Raw genomic sequence first — 26,329 nt, forward strand, 5'->3', positions numbered from 1 at the left:
TCGCCACTGAAGATTGCGCTCTTCCTTGGTTTCGATTAACCCAATAGATCACTTTTGAGCTCCTCTGTGTGTTTTTTAGAAGTCGCGACTAATGGAGCCAATATATCATCCTCGGCATAAAGTATGTGCAAGGAACTGAACTCCACCGAAGGGGCTTGTATACCTTTACCTGGGAAATTTACTCTTCAATTACTTTTCTATCAAAAGTCGCTCACAAGTGATCAAAAAGAGACCAAATTATGGTTATGGTGACTCAGCGCTATATAAAGTTAGTGACTTTCTATGTTACCAGGAGTAAAGCTGACGTAATAGCGTAGCCCTTTACGACTTCCCCTAACAGGGATCCACGCAAGCAATGTCGAAGCAACGGCGAAGGTGGTCCACGGCGGACCTGAAGCCGGTGTGGGAAAAGGTGCACGACCCTTTGGGCCCCGTGGAAATTGAGCCAACGGCAAGAGGAGCCGCAGCGACACGACGAGGGCTTCGACAAGGTTCGCACCCCAGTGCTGTTTTTCACATTGGGAGACTTTAGTGAAATTTGCTCTTCTTAAGAATCCCCTAGCAGGGAGTTTTACATACGGACAGAATTGATGAAAAAGCAGTATTTGCAGACCTTCTTCGCGGTGATCCACTGGCCACCGCCATCTGTGGTCGCACAGTGGAGCGTCCTTTACTTGCCTAAGCAGCATTCATGTATTTAATGGATGCGCATGATGCCCAGGTGTGGCTCAACAAACGTGTCTCTCGACGGATATTCTATACCGTATGTTGTCGGGCGACAAGACGCGTTGGCCACAGCTTTAGAAGTCATCTAAGCGCCTTCAGAGTTCATTACGTCTTGTACAAATCGCGCGAGCTGCATGTAAGATAGTCGTAATAAAGCGGGGCTAGTTATGTATACAAAGCTGTTAGTACTTGCCGCTTATGAAGGAAATCAAACTCAGTGTGTTTTGCACATGGTTTTTCTTCCGCAAGCACTTTGAACTAGCTGCTTGGAAGTTCCCAAGCGTGAGTGAATTTCCGGAGTACGGTCATCCATCAGATGGTTTACATTCCGCGTAACCGCTCGTGAGTGTGCAGTTGCGACAGCTTTGTTCTTGATGCGCACGAGGATTGGAACGTCGATTTTCTGGAATGTGTCCTAGCGTGCAGTAAAGACTTGTCGCAAGTCAATCGCTTACTCTGTGGCCCACCATGAAATGTTCAGCTTCGAACATTCGTGTGTTCGCGTACTACGGAACATCGATTCAACGTATGGCCATTCAATCAATTCTTGATATGTTTGCGGTAGTGAGCGCAAATGTGCGCATGAATGCAAAAGGTGCATTTGTATCACGTGCGAGAACGTAACTGTGCCAGGAACCAGTGCAACTCATTTCGTCACCGTTCAATAAGCGGTACATAGTTGTTGCCCATGCTCCGGGGTTGAAGCCCTTTATTTGAAGGTTAGCTACACAACGCTTGTGGAGGAGCTAATTTTTGAATCCTCGAGGAAAGCCGCGCACCGCGAAGGGCCGGCAACACAGGTAATCCTTATGTAACAGCGATCGCTGAACTTAGTCACAATCTTTTCATTTCCTAATATGCCAGTCGATATTTGCCAGCCAACTGCGGCACATGTCTTCAGTATACCAATCCACATTTTGCACTACGAAACGAGCAAAGTGCGCTAGAAAACACCGCTGCATTTCCGGCAGCTAATCACAATGAAGCAGAGAAGACGCGGCAACGGTTTCGTATTCCTGCAAGATCGCAGGTGCCACGTGCGATGCTGATGATGATCATTTGTTGGCATCCCCTTTGAAACGGGACGGTGACAAATATTTACCTAGCCTGCTTGATGTATTGCGATATGCAGCACATGTTTCCCATTGTAGCATTTCTGTACACATTTCCTAGATATCTTTTTTAATGAGGAATTCTATATATATACCTTGTATCGCTACCAATGCCTGTAACGGCTCTGAGCACGTCAGTTTCTTCCCTGATTATTTTCTAACAATACTCTAAACGTCTCATGCTGATGTCGACCGCTGATTCCCTGGTGATTCCATCTACTTTAAATCGAAGCGCTTCAGGAAGGGGCACGTTACCTCCAGATCTCACAGGGTGAAGCCCCTCGCATTCCATTAGGATGTGCAGAGTTTTCTGCACATTTTTTGATGCAGCATGTCCATGCCTTAGCTTGTTGCGAATTATTGCTCCGATACGTTTTCTTCCATAGGCAACCAGCTCGAGCCTCAAATAGCAATGCATTGCCTTTTCTGTTTTCGTACATTTCCTATTCTAATTTATTATGCAAGAATTATCCTACACGTTTTCCCTTCCTCTGCGGTGCGCAAGCCAAAGCGCGAACTCGTTGCTCTAGAGCAAGCGGCGCCACAGGAGAAGGAATCTGGTGGTCACTGGAACTTCCCGAAGCGCAGCCGGTATCACCATAGGCCTTGCCCGAAGGGCTGACCTACACCGCCGTCGCCCATTGTGAAATTAACCCTCCACGCCCACGCCAGAGGGCTGTAATTATGCACTTGCGCCGTCCTCCGCCACTGCCGTCAACTCGCCCACCCGTCGTCCAGCGAAACAACCAAAGGAAGACAGACGTCTGGCGCGCTACTGACCACCGCGTGCTCTGCTACCAATGCGGAGAAGCGGGTTACGTCTACCGACGCTGCCCCTACGGGCAGATATGGGACGGCTACGGTTTGCAGTCTTGGCAAACGACCTCGCTGTGTCGCCGACTACCTTAGCGCCACTCAGTGTAGTTCTTGACGACCGTCCTGTTCGCCATCACTTGGCCTCTACCCGTCGCCACAACGCCGACCATACACTGGCCCAACCCAGGGCCGGTCTGCGAGCACATATCCGGAAAACTAAAAGTAACAACTGATGGAGGTGCGGTCGCTGTTCGTCGAACTGACGAAAAACCTCCGCCGCCGACGAAGACGCCGTAAGGACCATCTCCATGATATATCAACGACACGCAACCACATCGACGAAGCCTAGAAGCAAAGAATACGCCGAGAAAAGACCTGACGACGCGACGTTCCAGCCACACCTCAACACGATGCAGCCATGATCCGACGCCGAGACCTGACCACAATGCAAGACAAAGAACTACCGACCTCGAAGTGCTTTTTGATGGCCATGCAGTCGCCGCATTAGTGGACACCGCAGCCGACTACTGCATGATTAGTTGACCTCTTACCCGCCGTGGTTGCTCAGTGGCTATGGTGTTAGGCTGCTGAGCACGAGGTTGCGGGATCGAATCCCGGCCACGGCGGCCGCATTTCGATGGGGGCGAAAGGCGAAAACACCCTTGTGCTTAGATTTAGGTGCGCGTTAAAGAACCCCAGGTGGTCGAAATTTCCGGAGTCCTCCACTACTGCGTGCCTCATAGTCAGAAAGTAGGTTTGGCACGTAAAACCCCGTAATTTAATTTTATTTTCAGTTGACTTCTTGCCACCAGTTGAAGAAAAATAAGACTCCATGGGAAGGTCCTCGAATCGAGACAGCTGGAGGACACCTAATAACGCCCAACTGGATAGAAAAAGAAAGAAAAACTGCTCATGACAGAAAAAACATGAAACATGACATGAAAGCAAGAAAAACTGTTCATGACAGGACCTAACCTGCCACCTTCGTTATCCTCTAACAGTGTTCACGAGACGTCATTATAGTTATGGACCTCCTAACCAACATGGCTCAATCATGGACCTGAAGTCGAAGTCGATAACACTGTCGGAATATCAAACAATACCGTCGGAAAGCTATCGTAGTCACCACGCCTTCGGTGTGCTCGAAGTTCAAGTGAGCATCCCGCGCCAATACAGCATTGTTATAACCATCAGCACCGAAAAACACGGAGACATAGAAGGCGTCATCGAGGGAGACCAGAGTCTTCTGCTCAACCGTGAAATGTGCGTCGCAAGTGCGATTGCTCGACGCATGGAGGGAAAGCGAAAGTGATGCTGACAAACTTCAGCGAGGACGTCAAGCACAATAACAAGGGCACGACGATTACGTACTTCTCAAGAAATTGGAAAAACCAGCAATGCGGTTGTGTTCTCGGATTCTGCCGCATCTATCTCGACGACCATAGTTCCCGAACCAGACTTCGACATGAACCAATTCTTTTTATGATTTAGCAGCAACAGCTCAGAAATCTGATCTGAAGGCATACAAACACTACTTTTCGACGTCATCGAGGATTCAACAAACACCAGTCGCAAAGCATGGTATAGTAACCGAAGGGTGCGCTTGACCACTCCGCCAGAGCCCTTACCATGTTTCGACACGAGAACGTGAAAAGAGCGTCAACGAAAAGCTGCGCGGCGACATGATCCAGCAGTCGAAAAGCCCGAAGGCGTTCCCTGCTGTCTTGTTGAAGTCAAAGGATGGAACCCTACGTTTCTGCCTCGATTATCGTCGACGGAAGAAGATCACTAAGAAGGACGCATACAACCTGCTACGTTTCGACGACGCACTGGGTCGGCTCTGCAACACTAAACACTTCTCGTCGGTGGATCTCAAGTCTGCCTACTGGCAAATAGAAGTCGGCGAGACAGATCGAAAACAGTCCGCCTTCAACACGCCAGACGGCCTATACGAGCTCAAGACCATGCCAGTAGGACTCTACTGGGCGCCTGCAACGTTCCGCTGCATCGTACACACGGTGTTAGTAAGAGTGAAGTTGCACACCTGGCTTCTTTATTTGCATTACCTCTTCTTCTTCGCCTCAAATTTCGACTATCATCATCGACGGTTTGCGATGTTATTAGACGCCATCAAATGATCAGGGCTCGCTCTGAAGCCAGAAAATTGTCGCATCGCTTACGATGAGCTTCGGTTCCTGAGCCACGCCATCAGAAAATCTGAAGACCGCCACGACACGCAAAAGACAGCTGCCATCGCATAGTTCTAGACACGTATCGACAAGAACGCGGTGCGTGGATTCCTTGGCATGTGTGTCTACTACGGCAGCTTTGTCGAGGACTTTACATACATCGCAGAGCAGTAGACACATCTAACTTCATGCGATGTCGAATTCAAGTGGGAAAAGCCCCATACCCACGCATTTTAAGAACTCAAACGACGCATGCAGTCGCCACCGGTAGTTGCACACTTCATTGAGGACACCTATACAGAAATCCAACTGATGCCAGTAACTTAGGCTTTGGTGCCATCCTAGTCCACAGGAAAGATGAACTGGCATGGGTGACAGCTTCGGCTAGCCGGTTGCTGTGAAAATCGGAATGCAATTACTCTGCGACCCAAAAGAAATATTCCTTCGCCATCGTTTATGCTACAGCGAAATATCGTCGTCACCTATACGGCAGGCCATTCAATGTCATCAGCGACCACCACGCGTTGTGATGGCTAAGGAACTGAAGAGACCGTTCAGCACGGCTGGCACGGTGGAGCCTGAGACTGCAAGAATATGGCATCACTGTAACCTACAAGTCCGGACGAAAACACTATGCCGATTGCCTATCACGCGCCTCCATTTACCCGCCACCGTAAGATGACAAGGATGACGACGCCTTCTTTGGAATAACGCGCGCGGAAGATTTCGCTGAACAGCAGCCAGCAGAGCCGGAGATAAAAAGGCTCGTGGAGTATTCGGAAGGGCACACCAACGTTGTTCCTAGGGCATTTAATCGAGAATTGCCATCGTTCTCACTTCAAAGCAACCTACTCATAAGGAAGATGTTCTCACCAGTCCGCGCTGACTACCTTCTTTTTGTTCCCTCGGCGCTGCGTCCAGAAGTACTGTACGCCCTACTTGGCGATTCGACCGCTGGGTACCTCCAATTCATCCGGAAGCTATCGAGGATACTGGAAAAGTATTACAGGAAAAAGTGTTACCGCGAACGTCACCCGTTACATCAGGACATGCCAAGACTGTTAGCGACGCGTGCCACCACCTCGAGGTCAGCGGGATAACTACAGCCAATTGAGCCTTTTTCAGCCGATCGGGATGGACTTGTTGGGACCCTTTCCAATGTCAACAACCGGAAAGAAGTGGATCGTCGTCACGACAGTCTTCCTCACCCGCTTCGCTGAAATGAAAGCTCTGCACAAAGGTAGCGCAAACGAAGAGACGAACTTCTTTGTCGACAATATCCTGTTGTGACATGGCGCCCAAGATATCCTCACCACCAACACAGGAGCGACCTTTACAGCGGAGCTCATCTAAGCCATTCTCCAGCACAGCCAGACAAGCCACAGGAGGACAACTGAATACCACTCACAGACCAAATGTCTAACGGAGCGCCTAAACAAGACCCTCACCGATATACTACCAATGTACGTTGACCTTGAACAGAAGGCATGGGATGCCGTGCTGCCGTACGAAACCTTCGCTTACAACATGACGGTTCAAGAAATTAGAAAGATCACGCTGTTCAAGCTGGTTTACGGCAGTAACCCGGCGACGGCTCTCAATGCCGTGCTGCCGCACGCCACCAACGAAGGGAATCTTGACGTCGCCACCTGTCTCCAGCGCGGCGAAGAAGCCCGTCAGCTCGCCTGCCTACGGAATAAGAAGCAGCAGACGACCGACAGTCAACTCTGAACCATCGACGGCGTTAGTACAAGTCCGGAGACCGTGTTTGGGTTTGGACTTCAATACACCGTCTAAGACTCAGCGAGAAGCTATTACTAGGCTATTTCGGACGCTACAAGATCATGTGACGCATTGGCACCCTCTACTATGGAGTCGCGCCAGACGGCATTTCGCTATCACAGCGTCGCCGCTCGCGAACTGAATAGTCCACTTTGCGCGACCTATGCCTTTGTCTATCCTCTATCCCCATCGTAGACCGCTCTTAAGGTAGGGGCCGTGCGGCCGCGTTGAGTCGCGCCATACGCACCCGCCGCCGGAAGCACGGCGCGTCGTTTGAACTTGGTCCCCTCGTTTACAGTCTAGAAGATACAATGAACACTCGCTTGTTGCTGCTGTTGAGGGGCGAAAAATAAAGATGCGAAAAGCTAACCCATACGATGCGGGGACAAGCTGCGAAGCTCTCATTGTGTTTAGACAGTTTGAATAAAAGGGCTCCCTGCAAAAAACCAAGTGACGGCGCTTACCGAAAACCATCGCGCACTCGCCCATGTGTTGCACCGTATTGGCTGTTGCTCTTGCTGTTGATGGCATTCAAATTTGACCAGCGGCCTAGCACGTTCGGTGTATGTTCGCCTCAGCTATCTGCATATTGACTGCACACCCTTATAAAAATTTCTAGCAACATTTTTTAGACAGTCTATATACTTTTGTTACTAGAACCTATCAAGAGTCAATTGAAATCCTACCAGCTGTCTTTATACATCCTAACAACACTCTAGTAACACCCTAGAAACAATTGGCCACCAACTTTCAATAGAAACATGTTTGTAGGATGTCTTTTAACTTCCTACCAATTTCCTATGAACATTTGTCTTTATACACCCTAGTAACATTCTTTCAAAAGAGAAATGTTCATATATTTTCTGTTAACTTCCTACCAACACCCTATTAACAAGGTTTCTTTATACACTCTAGTAACATTCTTTCAAAAGAGAAATGTTCATATATTTTCTGTTAACTTCCTACCAACCCCCTACTAACAAGCTTTCTTTATACACCGTAGTAACATTCTTTCAAAAGAAAAATGTTTGTAAACGTTCTGCCAACTTCCTACCAATCACCTATTAACATTTGTCTTTTTACACCCTAGTAACATCCTATAAAGAATTGTATCCTATCACGAATTGGCTACCGTACTTCAACTGAAGCATGTTGATAGATGGTCTGTAAACATTCTACTAACCATCAACCAACACAAGTCTTTAGGCTCTTTAGTAACACTCTGGTAATATTTTACTTACATGTGCTTATGTACTTGCTATTGACGTCTTACTATTCCCCTAGTAACATTTGTCCCACATACAACCTAGTAGCATAGGGTAGACATTTGTCAGTATGTGTGAACATGTTGGTAAAAGGCAGTATGCAACCTAGAAGGTGCACGTAAATAGAAAACAAATGCAAGTTTGCACTGAAAGAAGTTTATTCACACGAAAATATTTACACAGAATTGTGAGAGAAGTAGTAGAGAAAATAAAAAACGAATAAATGAATAATGACTTATTTGATTACGGCATGGCAGCTGTCGCATAATCTCTAGCAAGCATCGATTATGTAAGCTGATGTCTCAGGATGCTTGCAGAATGAACGAACCCTGCACAGAAACAAGATGGTCAGTGTTAACATCATGTTCAGGTTAGCATATCGCATACGTAGAACAGCTTTTTAAGGTTCACATGATGAATGCTAAAATTGTGACCGTCATCCCCGTTTACTTGCAGAGGAGATGGCAAGGATGGGGAACATTATTCGATGCATATCCTTTGCTGCGTCGTATTTACTACGTGTTAATAAAATAAGGAAAATGTACAAAATGGGTTTCTCTACCAATTACCTGCGTAAATGAGTTACTCACTAAAAAAAGTTAATTACATGGTTTATTCATGGTGAAATTTATAGCACGCACAATAGACACGGACGCAGAGAAGGTGGACGCGCGAGCGCTTACTGAGAGCTGGTTATTTTTGGAAGGATGGATGGATGGATGGAAGGTAGTAGCGTCCCCTTTGAAACGGGGCGATGGCAGTTGCCACCATGCTCCGATTTTTATTTTGCCTATTATTTTTATCTGTGTTGTGTGTTATTGAATTTATCGATTTTCTTTAAATACGTCTTCCTACCCTTTTAACCTTATGTCGCCTCTCTGCTTTTGAGCCACCAATCCTCCAATCGCCTTTTGCTAATTTCCACCGCACATTTATTTACATGACTATCATTATCTCTGAACCCTAGGGCCTCAGGAAGGGTGACTGTGGCCGCATCGACATCGGGATTGATACCATCACATTTTAGTATGAGGTGTTCCATTGTTTCTACATATTTACCACACACAGTACATGTGTCTTCTTCTTCGTTAAATTTCTTTTTGTAGCTCCGTGTTCTAAGACATCCTGATCTAGCTTCAAAGAGTAGGGCACTGCCTCTTGAGTTATCATAAAACGCTTCCTTCCTGATCTGCTGTTTCCAGTGTCGATATAGTTCTACGCTATGCTTCTTTTCTATTGAATTTATCCAATTTTTACCTTCCGCATTTTTAACCTGTCGTTTAATGCTCTGTCCTTTTTCGTCCTCGTGTCTGGCATACTTACTGGTTAGCTTCCTAGTTCTTTTCCGCCATTGTGAGTCAACGCTCTTTCTGTATAGGTATTTGAACACCTTAGCTGCCCACCTGTTATCATCCAATTTCCTTAGCCGTTTTTCGTATAGGATTTTACTCTGAGCTTCCCTTGCTTCAAATGATGCCCAGCCCATATCTCTCTGTACTGCTTCGTTTGTGGTTTTCCCGTGGGCACCTAGTGCTAACCTTCCCACAGCTCTCTGATTTACTTCTAGTCTCGACTGAACCTCTGCCCTTAAACACAGGACCGCACTCCCGAAAGTAAGCCCCGGCACCATTACTCCCTTCCAAATGCCTCTCAGTACCTCATACCTGTTGTAACCCCACAATGCCTTATGTTTCATTATCCCGGCATCTCTTCGCCCTTTTGCTATTAGAGACTGTTCGTGCTTTTCCGTGTACATCTGCCCTTTGTTTATCCATACCCCGAGATACTTGTATTCGGCCACTTGCGGTATTTCGTGGCCTTGTATTGTAAGCTCCTGATCAGTTGTATCGTTGAAAAACATCCCACCGGACTTAGCTGCACTAAAACTTAAACCTAAACTGTCTCCTTCGTCCCCAAAGTAATTAACCAGTTTGCAAATCTTTCTGGCTACCTGCTAACAGTACAATATCGTCCGCATACATTAAACCCGGTAGTCGTTGCTCAACAACCTTTTCGCCTAATCTGTACGACAGATTATACCCTAGATTGCTTCGTTGTAACCTTCTTTCCATGCTTATCATATATAGCATGAACAGCAGCGGTGATAGAGGACAACCTTGCCTTAATCCTTTGTGAACCTCGACAGTTGTACTCTTGATTCCTTCCCATGTTATTTGAACATTATTTTCTCGAACTAGTTCCTGTAGAAAATCAATTACCTCATTACCGATACCTTCAGCTTTTAATATGTTCCACAGGAGTTCCCTGTTCACATTGTCGTACGCACCAGTTATGTCCAGGAAGGTTAAATACAGAGGTCTATTTTCCGCCTTAGCTATTTCTATGCATTGGGTAAGCACGAACAGGCTATCATCTAAGCGCCTACCACTTCTGAACCCGTTCTGAAGTTCTCCAAGTATTCCATTACTTTCTACCCATGACTGCATTTTTAATTTCACCGCCTGCATCGCCAGCCTATATATAACTGAGGTTATCGTAATTGGTCGGAAAGATTTTATGTTCTTCTTATCACCTCTCCCTTTATAAATCAAATTCATTTTACTCTGTTTCCAGCTGTGCGGAATTTGCTTATTCGTTATGACTGCCTCCAATGCTTTTATCAGCGCTTCCTTGCTTCTTGGGCCAAGTTGAAGGTAACAGTGCCAGCTAGCTGCACCGAGCATGTGCAAAACGTGTCATCCATTTTGATATAAACAGATGACAGAGCTTGAAGCAGTATTCAAGAATACAAATGCTTTGTCAGTGGTAGCAACCAATGGCTGACTGATGCATTTTTAAGCACGCCTTATTATATGGAACGTTTCTCTAATTTTACGTGTTCGTTTATTTTTACTCGAAAACAAAATATCAGTGTCAAAAAAATACCGGTACACAATGACATAGGTTGCAGTGGTTAAACACGTGCGAATTATTTTCTTTCACATTCGCAGTTGTCTATCCAGTGCAACCTATGTCATTGTGAACCGGTTCACTGAAAAATATGTAATTGCGAACCGTGAAGCTATACGCTCAATATTTTACTGTTTCTCATCCTGTGCAGCCAGAGTAGGAAAGAGCAAAGAATGAGTTCATGATCACACAATATTTACCAGACCTTAGGTCGTTGCGAACGCTGTGAAACCGAAGTATTTGTGCGCTTCGTGTTTATAGCAACTTCAAGCGAACCCCATGACGCAGGGCAGCTGAAAAAGGTAAGAAAATCGTTCTTAAAACATTTCACGTCGTTACAGTTCGCGCTATAATAACCTACCGAAATGCGGCATTAGAAACTGAAATAAAATAACATCAAAATAATATGTTTATAAAGAATGATGGAAAAGAACATACCTTTTATTATAATTTGGAGATAGAGAAAACTTCGGCGCATAGCAGTCTTGAGGAACAGCTGTCCGATATTTGTGCAGTTTAACACACGGACAGTGCCAATATTAAATCACTGCACACGACACTGCATCGCAGCTGGCAGAGAAGTTCCAGAAACGCTCACATCACGGAACGAAGAAAGCACTGTGGGCTTCGCAAACACCTTGCTGGTTGGCTTGCATCGATGAATTAGCCACAACACAGCATAAGCATAAATAGCAGCAGAAATAGCTAGATTGCTGCTACAATACGCCACGAAACACCTACATCGCTCCGACCGTACCATGCCGGCGTCGCAAAGTAACTGATGGCGATTGCGATGGTCTCCTTCTGCCTCGACTCGGCCAACTGTCAAATTTGTGCGCATGCGCGGGGAGGCATGTGACATTCATTCCATCCACCTGCTTCGCCTTGACCGCCGCGGAACCAAAGCCCCTCTTTAAGCCGAAACATGCCCCCCCCCCCCTCCCCCGCTACCTTGCTTGCGATGGTTGACTCACACCTAGATATTCCTCGCCTCTTGGTGAAAGCTGAGGCCGGCCTTTGTGTACGCACCCCTTTCTGGGAACTGCACGTAGAGGGAGGAATGTACCTCATGACCGAGGTTGGAAAAAAAAAACTGAGAAGGCAGCCGGCTCAATATTGTTGGGTATTTAGGGGCTGTATAGTTTTATCTTTCGAGACAATTATTGTTCTGAAAACCGACTTTTTTCTCGAAATGTAATGAACATAGAAAAATAAAATCATATTGGGTAAATTATGTGGTTATACTATTTTGCGCAAGAGCATCCTTCAGCGCTTGCTGCTTTCAAAGACAAAACATTGCTCCCTGGCGCCCAGCGGTGAAGCGCATTGTAGTACTATTTTTATAGTCAAATACATGTCCGAAGCGTCGCGGCTATGACGCTAGCAGTTTTCAGACGCCCGAAGCACGGCAAAAGCACGGCCTTTGATATCCTGGCTGTTGGTATACGGAAGGCCATTATTACGGATGGCATGATGACCCCTTGTCGGAGCTCAAAATTTTGTCGCCGTGTTGTGAAGCAAGGTCACTGAATGTTAAGAGTGCATAATTATTTATTTTCGATCTGTTTTCACACACAGCAAGCTACCGTCGCCATAAAGCACATCAGCTGACAAAGTTACTTTGCCTTCACTTTGATGCGACGTCCTATTTCCTTTAATATGCAGAAGCCGCCCGTAGGAGGCAGGGACGAAAGCGTGCGAATAGGAACGCGTAGAAAGCTACATTTTTTATACTGTAAGGGTAATTTAATTATTTTTTCACAGAAAAGTGTTGCTTGCACAGAGTTCAGCTTTTCTTTCTATTCGACCTGTGCGCTTCTCGGGGCAATACCCGCTCTCACACAGCAGTAGTTGTATTCTGCAGCCTTTTGGACATTTGAGCGGCAACGTTCCAGTGCCGTGTTACCCTGAGTTTCGGCTTTTTTTCTTTTTAACAAGTATCGTGACGCTACTATGCTGACACGTTCCAGCTTAGGGCGTACTATTTATATCGCAGAATACACTGACCTAATTATCTCGTTGCAAAGCTAATTGGTGGCATTGCAATAGCAGTGCGTGGTAAGGGCAAATTTACGCTCGAGCCTTACACCACACCACCCGCCTGCCCGCACGCATATGGTCGGGTGAAAATTTGCACATTTCGTAGACTGGTACACGCATTTCGGTTTACACTGCATGTGCGAGCCCAGTGTATGCCAAAATTTGTGAACTAGTGGGCGAAATGTACAATTTTCTGCATGACCGCACGCGTCATGGCTTAAGCGTAAATCGGCCTTTAATTAACCAGCCCCAAGGTCAGGATAAAGCTCTGCAACTGGTGCGCGGCCTGCACAGTAGTCCGCTATCACACCGGTCAGGTGGTGTAGCGCAAGCAAATTTTCTCGGAGTGTGCTGACGTCACCACACGCTCACGGAGTGCAGTAGATCCTCTAAAAGATTAGTTCTAACAATTTACGAACACATTTCTTTAAACATTTTAGGAGCACTCCGTCAACAATTGGCTATCGACTTGGATTGGGACTATGATTTAAAACAAAGAGCTTGACTCCTGAGTATGTCATATATCGGCATTAATGTGTGTTAGAAAAATTTATCAAAAACTCTCAGGTTACTTCCCATTCTAAATATTTTTTGGCAAACAGTACGAGCTGTGGACGTACTGAGGATACATGTCCTTCAAACAAAAAATATAGTTCGATGATGTATAGTACAACATTCTTTACACAAAAGTAACAAGCCTTCTGACGCAGTACTGAAGTGGTTATAGGGGTAAAAGTTAGAAAAATACATGTTGATGGGGACCTTAAAATATTCTATATGCAAAAGTAAGAAGGAAGTCTTTTACGGTGTATTAAATACATTCTTTATACAAAAGTAAGAAGGAAGTCTATTAACGGTGTATTTAAAACATTCTTCATACAAAAGTAAGAGGAAAGTCTGTTAACAGTATATTGAAAATATTCTTTATACAAAAGTAAGAAAGAAGTTTTTTAACGGTGTATTTAAAACATTCTTTATACAAAAGTAAGAAGAAAGTCTGTTAACAGTGTATTTAAGATATTCTTTATAGAAAAGTAAGAAGAAAGTCTGTTAACGGTGTATTGAAAATATTCTTTATACAAAAGTAAGAAGGAAGTCTTTTAACGGTGTATTTAAAACATTCTTTATACAAAAGTAAGAAGAAAGTCTGTTAACAGTGCATTGAAAATATTCTTTGTAGAAAAGTAAGAAGAAAGTCTGTTAACGGTGTATTGAAAATATTCTTTATAGAAAAGTAAGAAGGAAGTCTTTTGACTGTGTATGAACAAATGTTACTAGAATGTAAATGTTAATAGACTGTCAATAAAGTAAATAGAAAGTTGGTAGGAGTTCTAAAGAACGTCAACGTTCATTTTTATAAGGGCAGCCTGGCGTCTGTGAGCACTAAAGCCTTGCAGCAGGGCATTCAACCTCGTTTTTAATGCCTCTTAATATCACTTCGCGGTAGTGGGAAATGCCTGAACATTGAGGCCCTGATGTGTGCAACTAATGCATACTGTCTTTACCCCAGCTATGTCATACATTGTGGTGAAATCTGAAACCTTCATGTTTCTTTTTCTGGTTTCTTTCTGGCTAGTGGTGCGAGCGAGAGCTCGTTCTCTTTTTCTTCTTTTGCAAGAAATGCGTCCATGGCTCATGTCACTCAGTGACAGAGTAGCACATTTTATTCGCACTTACCTAAATCGAACAATTTGCGAGCGTAAAGGCAAGTTGATCTTCACGATCGCATTTGCGATTACGCCGGCTGAGCGCACACCAGCTAAGCAACGCATGCCCCAGTACGGACTCTCGCGCAAAGGATTTTCCAATGTAACGAGCTTAGACCACGCTGGTGTGCCACGTGCGTAGAAGTCCGACGTTGCCGCTCGGATCTTGGGTCACGTCAACCCCAGGCACCAACGGGAGTATGCTGTGGACCTTAGCGAACAGCAGATACCTCAGCGAGTGCGCTCGTCGCGGCACAACGCGGCGTGCGCAGTTTCTATTCTGCAGAAGCAGCTACGTGCAAGTGTGGTGGCTGAGTGTGTACGCAACTGGGCTGGAGGGCGCGCTAGCTCTTATGTGCTCCATTCTGGTGCATAGGGTTTCATACAACAATCACTAGAGGGCACTCTGGTGCTATGTCTTCGGAAGCTGCAATGGGGGCCGTTCAGCCAGCAGAAGAAGTACATCGATTTGAATAAACTTCCTCCTTCTCGCTTCAAACGGCTTCATGGCTTTGCAAACTCATAATTTTCAACAAATTGCTGTGTAATAAATGAGGAAATATTACTAAAATTGCCTGACGGCAGGATTCGCACACGACTTCCAGCACAGAAGCATGATGTTGACAGCATTATACCACCCACGCATTTACCGACAAGAGCCACAGAACGGCCTTTTTCTCGCGGACGAGTCGGTGGGTTTGGACACTTGACGGGTCTCCGTTTGGCCACCTCGACAGGCTAAAACTCTGCAGTTAGTAGTGATTGTGCGTCTTCGTAGAGTTTTCTATGCTTAGAAAAGAATTGAGTGCGCACAAAGTTGGTAAAATGAATATAAAGCGTACTAAACAGAGTCGCAAAACGCCTGTGGTTACCAAGACGATCGTCAGGTAAAACCGTTTCCTCAAAAAATTATTGTAGGAATCTCTATGCTCTTGCGATGCTACCTGGTACGTACCGAACTTGTCCTGCACCAGATTGACCGACGCATATATATATAGTAGCCACATCCCAATGGCGGCTTTTGCGCATCAACTTAATACTAAGTGATTTCTGCCAAGGCGTCTATCCAAGAGCAGTCAGGAGTTAGCGCGCGCCGGCAAGTGTACATTTGGACGTACCTTAACTTTCGAATGGTTTAGCGCTAGTTCAGTCTTCAAAACTAATCGAAATTAGTGAGACTTGACGGCTACGGCATTGAAGAAGCGCGGCCAGTATCATGCCTACGCTGACGGGGTGCGGTCGAGCATTGGCAGACGACAGCCGACGATTTTATGATGGCCCTACTTCCAGAAGTGCGTTATTCTCACCGAAATATGAAATGCAGCTTTGTCGCTCATTTCAGCATGTTTATGATCTCCACGGTAAAAAATCACAGTAAGAGCACAAGGAAGCGAACTGCGACAAACACCCTTCTTAATTGATTTTGGCTATTTTGGCCATCTCCTTTACGGCGAAAAATGGCAGCCGCGAGAAGCGAAAGCTTCTGTCGAAAGATGTTACTTTCGGTCGAAAGCGTAGAATCGACTGCGAGTGCAAACTTTAAATGGGCATAGGAAGTAAGTGACAGTAGTTTAACCAGCCGTGTAAACTTGTAAACATTCCCTTACTAACTAAATCAACAAGCATGTTTCAGGGACGCACAGGCAAACATAAGCACATCTCACACGATGACCGCGGATACTGTCTGTCATTAACGCTGGAGCATGGAAACGCCGCAGTGGCGTCGATCGAATTGACCTAGTGGAGTGTGCTTGAAACATAAGTACCATAATTTGCTTAATTGGTGACATATGTTTGATTTATTGTGCAAATAATGTCTCCCTTTTTGACTACTCAAGGAGTAGTATTGTGCTGTTGCCGACAATTTGGAGATACTGTTCATTATTGAAAATAAGCCTGACGATCTGTCTGCATTGTTTCAGCTTTAAACACATTAACCTTCCTTCTCCGAGCACACATCTTTTAAAAGTATTTTTTGCACATTTTACAAGTGTCGTCGTTACGGTTTACTTTTTCTGGCATTCTTCCCTTGTTTGTAAGGGGAGTTCTTTTGCCTGCACTTGGAGTGCTGTGACATGGTGTTAGCTGTCATTTCTTCTGCACTGCGCAAGAAATGTTGGCTGTGATAACTGCCTCTCCTTCTTTCATTTCTTAATTGACTCGTCCAGTGCGAGAAACAACAGGGAGGACAGAATCGCGCACTCGGCCATCACTGACTCTCAAGTGAATATTTACTGCATACGACGCAAACGGGTGCGCGAATACGCAAGCAGAAACCGACATAATAATAATGAGAACAAAGACAACATGAAAGGCAACAGAATCTGTTTACCGCTTGTGCGTACTTTTGAAGAATTCGATCTGTTTATTACACCGCAATATGCATGGCAGGCTGATGCACGTTGTTCGTTTTTTCTAATTTGATAGGTACCTAGGATTATTCTTTTGTTCATGTCACTGTTTCTGAGATCGCCGTGCTATTAAACAGTGGCTCGCACTGATACTTTGTTCAGTGTGCTACTTGGCTGGAAAATCGGTCATTGTTTCCTAATTTTCTCTGCTGCACTTGTATTCTGACGTTGACCCACCTTTCATTCTCTCCAATATAAGTATCGCCGCCGGGTAGAGGGATCCGCGAGATTACGTTTGTCGCAGAAGGAAATAACGGGCCTCGGTGTGTGACGGCGGGTTTATCCTTGTTTTTAAACTCGGCTTCTACGCTGCGCTTCACATGCGCCCAAGTGCTTCAAAGGCTATTGGCAGCTGTAACACCACGCTCGCACAATATCGGGATGCGACATTCTTCGACTTGTCTACTAGCTAGCGGATATATGGCAGTGGGGCGAGCTGATTTTTCCTACCTCTTCATTGGTCTTCCCGCCTACTAGATGCCCCGATCCATTGCGGTACCTTCTCTCAAGGCTTAGTTACGAAGTGGTCTGGATACCCGGCCTTTTCTAATCTCTCAATCTGGCGAAAGATACAGGTGCTCACAGTGTCAATGCATGACTTTTACGTACATAATGCATCAGTCAGCTGCATATCTGTTTAAGTGATTAAGAAATAGAATTCTTCAAAAAAAAAAACGCACAAGTGGTAAGTGGATTGGGTTGCCTTTCTTGTTTTTTTTATTTTTTTCTTTGCATTGTTATCTCATTTTGGTTTGCCCGTGCGTATGCATAACCTAGTTTACGTGGTGTGCAATAAATATGCCCTTGAGTCACCTTTGTGCGTGTTTTCTTGCGCTGGACAAGTCAATTCAAAAACGAATCAAGACCCATTACCCGGCTGACAGTTCCGTTATCTTTCTTTTATGCCTTGCTGTCCGCAGCTGACCACCCCGCCTCAGTGCAGACCGCTGCAGGGCGGCTGCCTGTGAAGACCAAAACGACAACAGTATTGCGGCAGACGCATGCTCCGAAGATGACCCAAGCGGAAACAGCGGCTACCAGCACCACGAAGGTAACAGTGAGGCCGCCCAAAGCCCCAAAAGGTGTCCCTCAGTGAAAGACGGCGACAACCCATTTATTGCGAGTCTGTAAAGGAAAAGGTGATACTGGTAAAATGAGTCAGACAAAGACTATAATAGGGGGGGGGGAGGTGATAAAGCAAGACAAACCTACATATAAGTTGCCCCACTGAAACTTCTGACGCTACTAAAAGTCTCTCTTCGGAATACGAATTCTGCACATTTAACACCTGTGCATCTGTTGATTCGTGAAGAACCAACAAATTGCTTCTTAAAACTTAGAGGGCACTTTACCATCGGGCTCATGTCAATTAAATGGGCTCACTCCGAGCGTGAAAATTTTGGCTAGTGTTATCAAACTTTCCTGAATCCTGTACAGTCGCGAGCAAAAGTATGGAGGACACGGCATCAGCAAAAATAAATACAATATTGTGACAGTCTCTTACGTAAGAAGAAGCGGACACCGATGGTGGCCTTGGACACGACGAACAAGAGTTCAGGTTGTTCACGGCTTTAGGCTTCTTGGCTCCGCCGTTAAGAGTCATCTGAGAATAGACGTATGCTTCTTCCGTCCCGTGACATCCTTGGTGGGGGTGCTCGTTATCGATCTTCGTACCTCTCGCGCCAATCATGATTTTCTTTGACCTCCCCCAATATCTAATGTAGGAAAAAGATGGATTGCCGTCGCTACAGACTACACAACCCACTGCGCCATTACTAGGTCAATACAGACCAGTTTCCGCTACAGAAATCGCTCACTTCTTACTTCACAACGTCATCTTAGACCACGGTGCATCTCGCCAACTTCTCACCGATCACGGAGAGAGAGAGAGAGAGAGAAAACTATTTGGCCCGTTAAGGGTTTAGCGTTCGGTCTTCGTCTTCATCGCTGCAGACGCTTGACCTTCTTAGCAGGGTTGGGCTCCTAGTCCAGAGCTCCACTGAGCCGCACTGCTTCGCTTGCGTGCTGCACCATTGCCCTTTGGGCGGGGAACTCGCACCTGGTGAGCCGGCTCTCCCACTGCTCCGGACTCGGGGTTTTGTGTTGGTGGAATGTGTACTTACGTTTACACTCCCAGGTTATATGGTAAAGCGTGGGGGTTGCCCCGCACCACGGGCAGGTGTTCCTAAATTGTGTAGGATTCATCTTGCTTAGTATATGTAAGTCAGAGAAGGTTCCCGTTTGCAGCCTCCGCCAACTAGCTGCTTCTAGCTGTGTTAAGGCTTTGTATGGCGGGGAGTACCTAATTCTCTTGCCACTGTGGTAGTTCAGTAACTCTGAATAGCCGATCTCCACGGTGAAGAGCTGTCCCAGGGCGTGTGGCCACTCGACTCGGTACGTGATCTCGTGAGCCAAGCTGTCTGCCCTTTCATTTCCTTCTATCCACGTTGTTGCCGGAATCCAGATTTGTTTGTGGGTTGCGCTGTGTCTGAGGTGTTCTGCCTTGCGGAGGATAGCTAAGGCAGCCCTGCAGATTCCAGCCTTTGTGTAGTTCCTGCATGTCTCTTTTGAATCCGTTACGATGACCATTGATTTGTCTTTTCGGTAGCCCTCAGCCGCTGCCAGTGCAACAGCGACTTCCTCCGCTTCCACTATCCTGGTGCTACGTGTAGTTGCGCAGGTGATTAGCTTGCCTGCGTTGTCCACCACTACCGAAGCTGCCTTAATGTAATTTGTTTGTCTACTCCATGGATACAGTGTTGCATGCGTGAAAACCGTGTTTTCTAGCTTGGCTAAATGCCATCGCAGAAAATACTTTTGTGTCAAAGTAATACACGATTTACTTCGATTATGTGCTACTAAACACAAGCTTACTACGGCTTACCTTCTTCAAACTGCCTTACGGAACGCTTGAGCCACAAACTAACTGACATGCTAGCAATATGTGTTTCCGCTTACCATCGCGACTGGGACACTGCCTTACTATTTACACGTTCGCTTATAATCCCTCACGCCATGACACTGCTGGCTGCTCACCCGACGAGTAGATAACTCGTCAGCCGGGAGCCGACTTTGCCTTTCGAGAGTCTCTTTTCGACCGCACTCGACTCGCCGATAGAGTACACTCGGAATGTCATAGCCAAAGCAACCCAAGCACGCCAGATTTCCCGCATTCGTCTCCCTGCTTCACAGACACGCCAGAAGTGCCGTTGAGACCAGCGCCATCACGACGTGGAATACAAACGATGTGCTCTTGTGCTACTTTTGTCTCCAAATCTGCGTGTTGTTCTTTCGCAGAAACTCCTCTCGCGATACGGCGCCCCTTATCGCATTTTCCGCCAGGATGCCCCGGTCACATATCAAGTGCCTCTATCAGATGCCGCCGTGCCTTCACTTCGCTCTTACATCATCCAATTCAGCCGCCGCAAACCGTACCCTTCTCGGACCAATGCACCGAACCAATAAGGTGCTTTTTCCGCCGGAGAGTGGTGTCACAGTTTGTAAAGTGGGAAGAAGACGCTGATGGTGCCCTTGGAGTTGACGAAGAAGAGTTGAGGTTGCTCACTGCTCTAGCCTTCATTGCTCCGTCACTAAAAGCCATCTGTGAATAGACGTACGCTTTTTTCTTCCCGTAACATCATATTCGCGCGCAGCTCCCCGCCCTTGAATAGGTTTATACGTTGAATCGGCCACACAGGCGAACGTAGCAAGCACCCTCGATTTCAGCCTGAATGCCTTGTCGGCAAAAAAACAAATCGCCTCCTATGGTCCCCAAGCTCTTGCTCGCAGTTGAAAGTTCGATTTTCATAGTAGTGTGCCAGAACCCCAGCACTAAATCCGAGGTAACTCAATTATTTCAAAGCATTCTTTTGTATTTGGGCGTTTATGCCAGCGCGTAAAATTCGTGACTTTCCAAATACGTTTTTTTTGTTCTTCCTCTTTTCAAATAGTTTAGTGACCGTCTTTACTGAAACCGGATTAACAATACCTGAGCAGGCCCTCTCAAAAACCTCTTGCTTTAGAGAGCTCGCGTTCCATCGGTGCCTCCTGTCTCATTTCTGCACCTTTACATCGTTTATCAATACTCCTTTCCCGGTAAGAGTGGTATTTCTTTATATTGTAGAGGGGTGTTTTACGAATAAAGCTCAACTCATTTTTCTCTTTGGCGTTCCCCTAAGAGAGAGCTTCTACTTATTACTATAATGTAATGAAGTCCTGTCATTCAACATCCACTCAATGAAGTTTATGTTTCTTACATTTGAAGGAGAGTTACCCACTACCCTGCTGTTAAGCGAAATTCGTTGGGCAATTTTTGTAAGATGTTCAAGAGTACGCGCATGAAGAAAGGAAGCACAAACTTTACAACTTCTACCTGGTCAGGGCAGTGCAACAGCCTTCTGCGAAGTGTTAGGGTTTCTGATCGACTTATGCCAACATCGAGAAATATGTCGTCGCTTTGTCGTGAAATGCTTGTCCTAGAGGTGTCCATATACAATTAGACTGAAGGGAGAAAAGCCACACCTGTGAACTTGAGAGCTCCTGTCGCTGTTCTGAGAGCGCAGGAAACACATTCTGTGGATGTTGTAATATATGGTCCTAATATGTGCTGCTGAGTACATTCATGGTCCAGTTACCAGTTTGCAAAAATGTTCTGCTGCCAATAAGGGATCATTTGCACTGGAATGCGTATAAATATTTTATCAGCTTTATGGATATCTAGAAGGGCGGTCCTGAGATTTCTGCTAAACAGACAAGACTTATTGTTCCGCTACAATTTCGGAACCTCAACTTTCATTATTCACTTCGGAATGCTTATTAACATATTTCAGTTTCAGTTTTCAAGAATGTTGTTCCTGCTACTAATGACTGCTCAGCTATATGGTCTAAGTGCAAAAACACAGGGGCCTGGATATTTTTACACCTAATGGTTTATCACATAAGAAACGACAGCTGTGTGCACCTCGGCGACAGCTTATAACAGCTGCCACTGTAGCACACTTATTAGTGTGATACATTGTTGCACACGAAAGAACCAAATCTGCACTGGATAATTTGCTTTGCCAGTTACTAGATTGCGGCACAAACTTCAACATGTTGACAAGTGTGGATGATGGCTTGTTTTTTTTTTCTTGTTCCTGGAAGTCTTGTTTAGAATTTACAACCTAATATATATTTAGCTTTACGTTCAGTCTGAATTTTCAATGGGAGAACAGCCAGTCGTTTTCTAAAGCTGTATCGCCACTGAAGATTGCGCTCTTCCTTGGTTTCGATTAACCCAATAGATCACTTTTGAGCTCCTCTGTGTGTTTTTTAGAAGTCGCGACTAATGGAGCCAATATATCATCCTCGGCATAAAGTATGTGCAAGGAACTGAACTCCACCGAAGGGGCTTGTATACCTTTACCTGGGAAATTTACTCTTCAATTACTTTTCTATCAAAAGTCGCTCACAAGTGATCAAAAAGAGAACAAATTATGGTTATGGTGACTCAGCGCTATATAAAGTTAGTGACTTTCTATGTTACCAGGAGTAAAGCTGACGTAATAGCGTAGCCCTTTACGACTTCCCCTAACAGGGATCCACGCAAGCAATGTCGAAGCAACGGCGAAGGTGGTCCACGGCGGACCTGAAGCCGGTGTGGGAAAAGGTGCACGACCCTTTGGGCCCCGTGGAAATTGAGCCAACGGCAAGAGGAGCCGCAGCGACACGACGAGGGCTTCGACAAGGTTCGCACCCCAGTGCTGTTTTTCACATTGGGAGACTTTAGTGAAATTTGCTCTTCTTAAGAATCCCCTAGCAGGGAGTTTTACATACGGACAGAATTGATGAAAAAGCAGTATTTGCAGACCTTCTTCGCGGTGATCCACTGGCCACCGCCATCTGTGGTCGCACAGTGGAGCGTCCTTTACTTGCCTAAGCAGCATTCATGTATTTAATGGATGCGTATGATGCCCAGGTGCGGCTCAACAAACCTGTCTCTCGGCGGATATTCTATACCGTATGTAGTCGGGCGACAAGACGCGTTGGCCACAGCTTTAGAAGTCATCTAAGCGCCTTCGGAGTTCATTACGTCTTGTCCAAATCGCGCGAGCTGCATGTAAGATAGTCGGATTAAAGCGGGGCTAGTTATGTATACAAAGCTGTTAGTACTTTCCGCTTATGAATGAAATCAAACTCAGTGTGTTTTGCACATGGTTTTTCTTCCGCAAGCCCTTTGAACTAGCTGCTTGGAAGTTCCTAAGTGTGAGTGAATTTCCTGAGTACAGTCATCCACCAGATGGTTTACATTCCGCGTAACCGCTCGTGAGTGTGCAGTTGCGACAGCTTTGTTCTTGATGCGCACGAGGATTGGAACGTCGATTTTCTGGAATGTGTCCTAGCGTGCAGTAAAGACTTGTCGCAAGTCAATCGCTTACTCTGTGGCCCACCATGAAATGTTCAGCTTCGAACATTCGTGTGTTCGCGTACTACGGAACATCGATTCAACGTATGGCCATTCAATCAATTCTTGATATGTTTGCGGTAGTGAGCGCAAATGTGCGCATGAATGCAAAAGGTGCATTTGTATCACGTGCGAGAACGTAACTGTGCCAGGAACCAGTGCAACTCATTTCGTCACCGTTCAATAAGCGGTACATAGTTGTTGCCCATGCTCCGGGGTTGAAGCCCTTTATTTGAAGGTTAGCTACACAACGCTTGTGGAGGAGCTAATTTTTGAATCCTCGAGGAAAGCCGCGCACCGCGAAGGGCCGGCAACACATGTAATCCTTATGTAACAGCGATCGCTGAACTTAGTCACATTCTTTTCATTTCCTAATATGCCAGTCGATATTTGCCAGCCAACTGCGGCACATGTCTTCAGTATACCAATCCACATTTTGCACTACGAAACGAGCAAAGTGCGCTAGAAAACACCGCTGCATTTCCGGCAGCTAATCACAATGAAGCAGAGAAGACGCGGCAACGGTTTCGTATTCCTGCAAGATCGCAGGTGCCACGTGCGATGCTGATGATGATCATTTGTTGGCATCCCCTTTGAAACGGGACGGTGACAAATATTTACCTAGCCTGCTTGATGTATTGCGATATGCAGCACATGTTTCCCATTGTAGCATTTCTGTACACATTTCCTAGATATCTTTTTTAATGAGGAATTCTATATATATACCTTGTATCGCTACCAATGCCTGTAACGGCTCTGAGCACGTCAGTTTCTTCCCTGATTATTTTCTAACAATACTCTAAACGTCTCATGCTGATGTCGACCGCTGATTCCCTGGTGATTCCATCTACTTTAAATCGAAGCGCTTCAGGAAGGGGCACGTTACCTCCAGATCTCACAGGGTGAAGCCCCTCGCATTCCATTAGGATGTGCAGAGTTTTCTGCACATTTTTTGATGCAGCATGTCCATGCCTTAGCTTGTTGCGAATTATTGCTCCGATACGTTTTCTTCCATAGGCAACCAGCTCGAGCCTCAAATAGCAATGCATTGCCTTTTCTGTTTTCGTACATTTCCTATTCTAATTTATTATGCAAGAATTATCCTACACGTTTTCCCTTCCTCTGCGGTACGCAAGCCAAAGCGCGAACTCGTTGCTCTAGAGCAAGCGGCGCCACAGGAGAAGGAATCTGGTGGTCACTGGAACTTCCCGAAGCGCAGCCGGTATCACCATAGGCCTTGCCCGAAGGGCTGACCTACACCGCCGTCGCCCATTGTGAAATTAACCCTCCACGCCCACGCCAGAGGGCTGTAATTATGCACTTGCGCCGTCCTCCGCCACTGCCGTCAACTCGCCCACCCGTCGTCCAGCGAAACAACCAAAGGAAGACAGACGTCTGGCGCGCTACTGACCACCGCGTGCTCTGCTACCAATGCGGAGAAGCGGGTTACGTCTACCGACGCTGCCCCTACGGGCAGATATGGGACGGCTACGGTTTGCAGTCTTGGCAAACGACCTCGCTGTGTCGCCGACTACCTTAGCGCCACTCAGTGTAGTTCTTGACGACCGTCCTGTTCGCCATCACTTGGCCTCTACCCGTCGCCACAACGCCGACCATACACTGGCCCAACCCAGGGCCGGTCTGCGAGCACATATCCGGAAAACTAAAAGTAACAACTGATGGAGGTGCGGTCGCTGTTCGTCGAACTGACGAAAAACCTCCGCCGCCGACGAAGACGCCGTAAGGACCATCTCCATGATATATCAACGACACGCAACCACATCGACGAAGCCTAGAAGCAAAGAATACGCCGAGAAAAGACCTGACGACGCGACGTTCCAGCCACACCTCAACACGATGCAGCCATGATCCGACGCCGAGACCTGACCACAATGCAAGACAAAGAACTACCGACCTCGAAGTGCTTTTTGATGGCCATGCAGTCGCCGCATTAGTGGACACCGCAGCCGACTACTGCATGATTAGTTGACCTCTTACCCGCCGTGGTTGCTCAGTGGCTATGGTGTTAGGCTGCTGAGCACGAGGTTGCGGGATCGAATCCCGGCCACGGCGGCCGCATTTCGATGGGGGCGAAAGGCGAAAACACCCTTGTGCTTAGATTTAGGTGCGCGTTAAAGAACCCCAGGTGGTCGAAATTTCCGGAGTCCTCCACTACTGCGTGCCTCATAGTCAGAAAGTAGGTTTGGCACGTAAAACCCCGTAATTTAATTTTATTTTCAGTTGACTTCTTGCCACCAGTTGAAGAAAAATAAGACTCCATGGGAAGGTCCTCGAATCGAGACAGCTGGAGGACACCTAATAACGCCCAACTGGATAGAAAAAGAAAGAAAAACTGCTCATGACAGAAAAAACATGAAACATGACATGAAAGCAAGAAAAACTGTTCATGACAGGACCTAACCTGCCACCTTCGTTATCCTCTAACAGTGTTCACGAGACGTCATTATAGTTATGGACCTCCTAACCAACATGGCTCAATCATGGACCTGAAGTCGAAGTCGATAACACTGTCGGAATATCAAACAATACCGTCGGAAAGCTATCGTAGTCACCACGCCTTCGGTGTGCTCGAAGTTCAAGTGAGCATCCCGCGCCAATACAGCATTGTTATAACCATCAGCACCGAAAAACACGGAGACATAGAAGGCGTCATCGAGGGAGACCAGAGTCTTCTGCTCAACCGTGAAATGTGCGTCGCAAGTGCGATTGCTCGACGCATGGAGGGAAAGCGAAAGTGATGCTGACAAACTTCAGCGAGGACGTCAAGCACAATAACAAGGGCACGACGATTACGTACTTCTCAAGAAATTGGAAAAACCAGCAATGCGGTTGTGTTCTCGGATTCTGCCGCATCTATCTCGACGACCATAGTTCCCGAACCAGACTTCGACATGAACCAATTCTTTTTA

General features: G+C 46.2%; 1 protein-coding gene across 2 annotated transcripts in view; it reads left to right on the forward strand.

Annotated features, from left to right (window-relative positions):
* Positions 1-26,329, forward strand: part of LOC135909841 (uncharacterized) — a 274,704-nt gene that overhangs the window by 67,452 nt on the left and 180,923 nt on the right. For both annotated transcript variants that reach the window (XM_065441885.1, XM_070529765.1), the window contains exons 5-7: positions 341-491; positions 17,878-18,008; positions 22,533-22,683. In XM_065441885.1, coding sequence (XP_065297957.1) covers positions 341-491; positions 17,878-18,008; positions 22,533-22,683 — 433 coding nt within the window. The remainder of the gene's footprint in view (positions 1-340; positions 492-17,877; positions 18,009-22,532; positions 22,684-26,329) is intronic.

This window comes from Dermacentor albipictus, unplaced genomic scaffold, assembly GCF_038994185.2.
Source record: "Dermacentor albipictus isolate Rhodes 1998 colony unplaced genomic scaffold, USDA_Dalb.pri_finalv2 scaffold_30, whole genome shotgun sequence".
Taxonomy (NCBI): Eukaryota; Metazoa; Arthropoda; class Arachnida; order Ixodida; family Ixodidae; genus Dermacentor; species Dermacentor albipictus.